This window comes from Theropithecus gelada, chromosome 10, assembly GCF_003255815.1.
Source record: "Theropithecus gelada isolate Dixy chromosome 10, Tgel_1.0, whole genome shotgun sequence".
NCBI classification, from domain to species: domain Eukaryota; kingdom Metazoa; phylum Chordata; class Mammalia; order Primates; family Cercopithecidae; genus Theropithecus; species Theropithecus gelada.
In genome coordinates, this window is record NC_037678.1 from 7,087,843 (window position 1) to 7,096,046 (window position 8,204).

At 52.6% G+C, this 8,204-nt stretch overlaps 1 protein-coding gene across 4 annotated transcripts in view; it reads right to left on the minus strand.

Moving 5' to 3' along the window:
* Positions 1-102: 102 nt before the first annotated feature.
* Positions 103-8,204, minus strand: part of MPPED1 (metallophosphoesterase domain containing 1) — a 96,066-nt gene continuing 87,964 nt past the window's right edge. For all 4 annotated transcript variants that reach the window (XM_025399177.1, XM_025399181.1, XM_025399178.1 and 1 more), the window contains 2 exons: positions 5,641-5,754; positions 103-2,472 (listed from right to left, as the gene is read on the minus strand). In XM_025399177.1, coding sequence (XP_025254962.1) covers positions 2,354-2,472; positions 5,641-5,754 — 233 coding nt within the window. In that variant the 3' untranslated portion in view covers positions 103-2,353. The remainder of the gene's footprint in view (positions 2,473-5,640; positions 5,755-8,204) is intronic.

Below are 8,204 nucleotides of genomic sequence, written 5' to 3' on the forward strand. Positions count from 1 at the left end.
CTGTCCAGGCCTCAGCATTCTGCAAGAGAACACCACGCTGCCCCCACGTGTCCCAGGCAACACCCAGAGATGTGGAAGGAAGAGACGCTGCGCGGACTTCTCTTTTTACAAAGACTTTATTGTCTGACATGCTTGACAAAAAAAAAAAAAAAAAATTACAGCCACAATCAAGTTATGCCAAAATGATTGAGAAGCACGCCGTCATCTTCATATCTCGAGGACTTTTAATGAATTTTCTCTTAAAGTAACAGCTGCCTTCATAACTTTTCTTTTCCACATAAAAATACACCATATTCTGAAGATACCTTAGGAAAAAAATGTTTTTAAGTTTATAGTTCTTGGTCCACACAGAAATTGAGTGGAGCTGGCACTGAAAGGGCTTGCTTTTCTCCACCGCACACATGTCCCGCGCCTGGGGCATCAGAGAGACCTCGTAAACATCCCCGGCTACAGGAACCCCTTCAGCCAAATGGGATTCCTGGAGCCCTACACCCCACGGCGCTCAGCTTCAGCCAATCAGACACAGTGCTGCTGCCAGGCTTCCAGGGACAGCAGCCCCAGCCCTCGAGAAGCCCAGCTCAGCGTGGGCAGAAAAGGACTCCCAGCATGCTAGGATGCTGCACCCAGGGTTCAGGACTCCTCAGAGCTCAGACCAGTTTAGAACAGGACCCTTAAAAACAAAATTACAATCAAAAGAGCCTTGGACCATGCATTGCTTTGTAGGGACATAACTTCAGGTTATGGCAAAGTGAGGGCAGTGAGGTCAGAGAACAAGGGTCAGATCCTGCCTCTGCTCCTTTTGTGCTGTGAGCCCCCAGGCAAGTTGCCACACCCCTCTGGCCTCAATCGTCTCATCTTTAAAATGGGGAATAAAGTACCTACCTTGAAGGACCATCTGAGGATGAAATGAGACTATATCTGCAAAGGGGCTCACGGTAGGCTGGTTCCCAGGGCTGGGACCTGGGTGAGGGAGTGGCACCTTCCTCTCAGAGGAACAACGTAAAGGGGGTGCAAAAAAAATCACCAATCAGGACAAATAATACTACTTTAACGCAATGTTAAAAATAAAAATCAATGCAAAAAAAGTCCATGATGAACAAAATATTAAATAAAGACAGAATCTGACCCTGAACTTGCCATTTCTGCCTAACTGCCTGCCCCTCATCTAAGCCCTACCAGTTCCCACCACCATCCTGCCCCCACTCCCTCCAGTCCTAATTCAAAGAAGAAAAAGAAGCTGTCCAAGGTGGGGCTGCTGAAGCCTGAGGCCTGCTCTGTCCCTGTGCCACCCTCCCATTCACAGGGCTGGCTGGTCCTGGGATGAGGATTTTGAGCCCTTTCAGCTTCCTCAGCTGCAGGCATGCCAGACAGAATCCTAACAGTGCAAGGGAAGCCACACCAAGGAACAAAACCTCACTGTGGGGCAGCAAAGAGAAACACAGGACCCGCTTGGTTCAGTTAAGAGGGGTGCGTGCGTACATGTGTGTCAGTGCGTGCCCGGACATGGGTTCACACCCATGGTAGGCCTGCTGCAGCCTAAGCCTGCAGACCCTCCATCCAGGCTACCGAGTTCTGCAGAGCAGCGTGTTCCCCGTGGGACCAAGGGTCATCCCCCCATGACTGGGAACCCTCTAGCTGGTCCTGGGCACGCACGCCAGCGGCTCATTCTGCAGAACCAGCCCCCATCATCTAGGTGCCGAGTGAATGCCTAGAACACTCAGGCCATTGTTCACGTCAACAAAAATGCCTACAGGAAGAAGAAGAGGGGAATAATGCCAGGCAAACTGCTGTGGGCCTGACCAGGTGTGGTCTGAATTCCTGAGATGTCCCTAAATGCTCCTTCGGAGGGCCTCCTTCTTGGGCCTGTCTCCTCCCTCACTTGGGAGGAGAGCAAGGACTGTCTGTGTGCAGCCCACAAATCCTCCCACCCACCCCTAACACAGGGGCGTGCCACCACACAGACCCATGGTTAAAGGGAGATTTTGTATAACTTCCAAAACCCATTGAAGAGCAGCAGCTTCCCAAACCAGGAGGGCGTCCAAGGGAGAAGAATGAAGATTCAGTCATTTCCCAAACATGACAGGGCCATGAGCTTAGTAGGTCCTTTAACGAGGTACACGCAGGATGTACACGCAGAAAAAGTAAATGAGCACAGAACCCCTGATGGGGATGTGCAGGGTCCCAACTCCAGGTGACAGAAGGCTGAAGAGTTGTTCCAAGGCCCTGACCTGCCTGCTAGGCCAGTCCCCGCAGCCAAGTGGGTCGTCCAGGCAACTCAGTATGGAAGGAATGATGGCCGGACCAGGCCTATGGAGCTGGCACAGACGGGCAGGACTGTGGCAGTGGGGAGCAGTCAGGAGTTCCGGGGTGTGGGGAGGTCGATGACTATGGGCGGGTTCACGGGCTGGTAGTTCACAGTGCATACGGACGCGTTCACATAGGTGGTCGTCCCATCTGCCATGACACCATACCCTGGAAAATAAGCACACGCCCATCAGGTCAGCAGCCAGAGCAGTGAGGATGGTCAGGTGGATGTGGCAGTCATAGGGCACTCAGCCCCCATGGGCTGAATGTCTTTGGGGCAAGCTAGTAAACTCTCAAGGTCAATCCCTTCATCTGTAAAATGGAGATGATAATGATACATGCCACTTCCAAGCTTGCTGTGAGGATTATATGAGAAAATTATCTATGTACTGTGCTCGGCCCAGTGCCTGGCACATGAGAAGCACACAGTGAGTCATCATCATCGACATCATCTTCACCACCATCCTCATCACCATCACCACCACCACTGCATCACCATCATCACCATCAACATCATCACCACCATGCTTATCGTGATCATCACTATTTTCACCACCACTACCATAATCATCATCACTAATGCCATCATCTTCACTATCATGATCAACATCATCATCACCAATGCCCTTATCATCATCTTCACCATTACCGCCACCACCATTACCGTCACCATCATCATCACTAGTGCCATCATCATCACTATCACCATGAACATCATCAGCACTATCCTTATCATCACCATTATCACCACCACCACCGCCATCACCACCATCATCAAAAATGCCATCATATCACCATCAACATCATCATAACCACCCTTATCATCACCACCACCATCATCATCTTCACTAATGCCATCATCACTACAATCACCACCGCCATCATCCCCATCACCACCGCCATCACCAACATCATCAAAAATGCCATCATCATATCACCATCAACATCATCATAACCACCCTTATCATCACCACCACCATCATCATCTTCACTAATGCCATCATCACTACAATCACCACGACCATCATCCCCATCACCACCGCCATCACCATCATCAAAAATGCCATCATCATATCACCATCAACATCATCATAGCCACCCTTATCACCACCACCACCATCATCATCTTCACTAATGCCATCATCACTACAATCACCACGACCATCATCCCCATCACCACCGCCATCACCATCATCAAAAATGCCATCATCATATCACCATCAACATCATCATAGCCACCCTTATCACCACCACCACCATCATCATCTTCACTAATGCCATCATCACTACAATCACCACCGCTATCATCCCCATCACCACCACCATCAACATCATCATAACCAATGCCATCATCGTCACTATCACAATCAACATCATCACCACCGCTCCTATCATTATCATCATCATTATCACCACCACCATCACCATCATTATCACCAATGCTATCATCATCACTGCTCTTATCATTATTGACATCACCATTATCACTGCCACCATCATCACCACCATCCCTAGTGCCATCAACATCACCAACATACCACCACCATCACCATCATCATCACCAATGCCATCATCGTCACTATCACCATCAACATCATCATCACTACCACCATCACCAAGAATGTTGTCATCACCAATGCCACCATGATCATCACTACCCTTATCATTATCATCGCCATTATCGCCACCATACCACCATCATCATTATCATCATCATCAGTATTGATGATGTCATCATTGATGCCATCATGATCATCACCACCAACACCACTGTCATTATTATCACCCTCATTATTGTATAAGCACCATCATCATCACCACAATCACCATCATCATCACCATTGTCATCATCACCACCACTATATTTATCATTATCATCACCATTGTCACCACTATCACCATCATCATCAGTATCATCATCATCATTGACATGATTACTATCACCATTATCACTACCAACACCACTGTGATCATGGTCATCATCTGTCATTATTGCCACCACCATCATCATCATTGCTACTATCACTACCATCCTCTCACCATCATCACTATCATTATCATCATTGTCAGGTACTTTCTCTGCCTCCACCATACCCTCTTCCCACCATCTTTATTTGTTAGAATCCCCCTCATCCTTCAGCTCAGGTCATCTCCAAGATAGAAGGAACATTTCCCCTTCCCTGTGTGGTGCTGGGGGAGGAAGGGAGTGGTGAGTGGGTAGGTGAGGACCTATTCTTTGGAGTCCAACTGTGCCTGTCCAATTGTGTGGGGGTGTGGTTTGGGTCACAGGCAAATTTGGATCTGATGGAGCTACATGCCCATAGTAGGGCCGCAGAAAATGACAGCCATTATTATTATCCCACAGCACGTGAGCTGCCCATCTCTCCCAGGACCTCTCACATCTGGCTTTGATGACTCGTCTGTGCCCAGGGCTCCTCCAGGAGCTACTCCCAGGCCAGGCGAGGTCTGCTCACTCCTGCCCCTTGAAAATGAGCTGCAGAGGCCCTCAGGGAATGAATGGTTTGAGGCTTGCTTGCTTTTGAACTGAAAAACGATCTGATGTGGACTAGACAATGTGGACACCTGAGGTCCCTGGTCCAACCAGACAGAGGTTCAGGAGGCCGGGAGATGCCTCTGGGGGAAACCACATGAGTCCAGACATCCCACAGCAGCCAATATGCTTCCTGGCAGGGATGTGACAGAGAGGCCTCAGGCAGGTGGGATAAATATCCAAAAGGAGCAAAAAGAGGCATCTGTGCCAAACTGGTGAAATGAGGCTCAGGTGAGGATGGCTGAGGTCTACTAGGGAACACCTGCACACAGCAACAGGCCAGGGCGTGGCCGTGTGGATGATAGACCTGGAGCTGACATCACCCTCACCATCACACGTAGTCCCTCCACACTTATTAAGCACCTATTGTATGCCAGGCCCAGGGGACAGAAGCAACAAGACAGAGCCACCAGTTTTAAGGGATTCATAGTGTGCTCACCAAATATAATTCATCCTCCATGTCGTGGCCCCAACGCCCCCTCCTCTGAAAACCCCTGCCCTCCTCCCGATGACTTCCCAGGCTGGAGGCACAGCAGAGTTGCAGGGCTCCCCGGAAGCAAAATTTACCCGCTAAGTCATGCAGGATTTTGTGATCATCTTCCTATTATTAAACATTTAGCAATAGCTCATTGACAGCCAGGGTGTACATGGCAGTTAGCAGTTACAAAGCAAACAGCAGGAATGGGCTATTTACTTCCCTTCTGGCTGAACGGAGGGGAGGCCCCGCTGGAGGGTCCATTAGGAGCCCCTAGCCCGTGAGGTCCCCATCTCCACCACATACTGACCTTCGTGGATGTGGCCAAAGACGTGTAGCCGCGGCTGGACGCGCCTCTGCACCGTGTTCAGCAGCTCCACGCAGCCCACCCGCTGCATCTTCTTGGGGACCCAGTCCAGGAAGCCTGGTGTGGGGGAGACAACAGGAGGTCATGACGGGGTCTGTCCCAGCCCCTCACTGCCCCATGCCCGGCAGCAGCTTCTGCAGCCTGGAAGAGGCATGGGGCTCCTGGACTACAGCTTTGCACTATTCTCCCCGAGCAAGCTCCCCGGAACCCTGCTCTGCCTCAGCCTTCAGGGACGGAAACCTTGCAGCCTCAGCCTCCTCGTCCATAGGGCTGCACTGAGGGCCTCCTTGAAAGAGCTTAGTGTGGGCCAGGCACTTGGGGCGGGGTACTCAGTAGCTGCTAGCGCCCCCCTCCCCCAACCATCTGTGCTCAAGTGGCCTCGAGGGTGGCATCTGCCCACTGCAGAGATCAGCAAACGGAGGCCAGAGAGGGACTGGTGAGTCCCAAGGGCGGGCACCCTGGTGGTCAGTGGCAGAGCGGGGCGTCCTGACACACAGCCCAGGAGTGAGATTTCCGTGTCAGAAACTTCCTAAAAAGCACAGACTCATGAGCAGAAACTTCCCCCGTGGGTGCAGCGTCGCTCACGTGGCTGCGCCTGCGCCTGCCCCCGCTGCCAGCCTCCTGGAGCCGCCCAGATGGTGGCTGCTTATTATCCTCACATGGCTACACAAACGGAGAATAACTGATTACTCCAAGCGAACAGTTCGGGTTCGCGGCGGCCCCTCTCTGTCTGGGGGAGCAGAACAGGTTTCCGCAACTGCCAGAAAGGGAGCAGGGGAGCTTCCACTCAAAGGCCCAAGTGAGCGGCAACAGGCGTCAAGAGAAGACACAGACGGAGACAGAGGCAAAGATGAGGGAAGAGGAGGAGGAGGAGAAGTAGGGGAAAGCAGAGCACAGACAGAGACAGAGACAAAGATGAGGGAGGAGGAGGGGGAGGAGAAGTAGGGGAAAGCAGAGAAAAGAGGCGGGGAATGCGCTGGACACAGGCTGGGGGCAGACACTGGGGTGAAGTCCCAGGCTCTGCTGCCTACTGGCTGTGTGACCTTGGACAAGTCACTTAACCTCTCTGTACCTCCATATTATCCAACAGAGTGCTTGGGCCGGGCACTGGGATCCCACCATGCATGAGGCCAGACCCTTCCTCAATTCTGGAGTGTGTGTTGTGGGGAGGGTCTCCAGCACCTCGGTGCCCTGGCGCGCACAGTCTGGAGACAATGCAAGGGCAGCACCAGCTGGAGCGCCTGGCACACGGGCAGCCCTGAGACAGGAGCTGGGAGGTGTGTGAAGGGCCTGGGTGGGGCGTCCAGAGAGCAGGAAGCCAAATGACACCATGTTTGGAGAGATGGATGAATGGAAAGGAGAGAGGGAGAGAAAGAAGGAAGAGGGAGGAGGGGAGGAAAGAAGGAAGAGGGGAGAAGAAAAAGGAGGAAAAAAGGAGATAGGGAAAGGAGGGAGAAGGGGAGCAAGGGAACGAAAAGAGAAGGAAGAGAACAAGACACTTTTGCTGCTGAGCCTGTCAGTGACCGATGACACTGAATGTTGACCAGAACTGTCCCAAGGCTCAGGTGGCTTCCGGTGGGGGTGATACAAACCCGGCTACAACCTCACTGTGCTGCTTAAATCACACCAGGGCCCAGGCCTCCGCTTCCACCTGTGAGGGTGAGGCTGACAAAACCTTCCTTTCCTGGACTTTGTGAGGAGGCAGAGGGGCCGTGGGGCACTGGCTGGGTCGGGGCACAAAGTGGTATCAGGAGTTTCTTCCTGAACTGGTGTGTGAGCCAGTGACACTCAAGCTGTCCTGTGCCTCACCCCACAGCCTCCCCCATGGCTTCTGCCGGGGACACCCTTCCCTCCCCTTCTCTACCTCCCCAGACCCAATTCTGGGATCACAGCTTGTGCAAGCTCCCCAGGCAGCCTAACAGCAGTCATCTCTCCTGACTCCTCAAGCTTCCCTCACCCCTGAATGTGTCCCACGGGGCTTGGCTGTTCCTAAACCCTCCACCCTGCAGCCTGGGGGCCCCCTCAACGCAGGCACACACTGAAGGGGTTACCCTGGACCAGTGTCGCCCAGCACAGGGGCTGGTCCCAAGCACTGAGGGAGTGATGGTGGGTTTCTGGAGGTGGTGGTGGGAGCAAGACACTGATATGGGCCGAACTGCTGGGAGATTGAACTTCATTCAGCGGCCTGAGGGAGCCACAGAGGGCCACAGAGGGATGGCATGGCATACATAAGGATACAGAGAACTCCCTCCTGCCGATGTAAAGTGAGTGGACTGGAAGGGACAAGAGCTTCACCTCCACCACTTCCATTACCATCTCCATCACCACCTCCACCACCACCTCCACCACTACCTCCGTCACCACCACCACCACCCCCATCACCACCAGCACCACCTCCATTACCATCACCACCACCACCCCCCATCACCACCACCACCTCCTTCACCACCACCACCACCTCCATCACCACCACCACCTCCACCACCACCATCACCACCACCACCCCC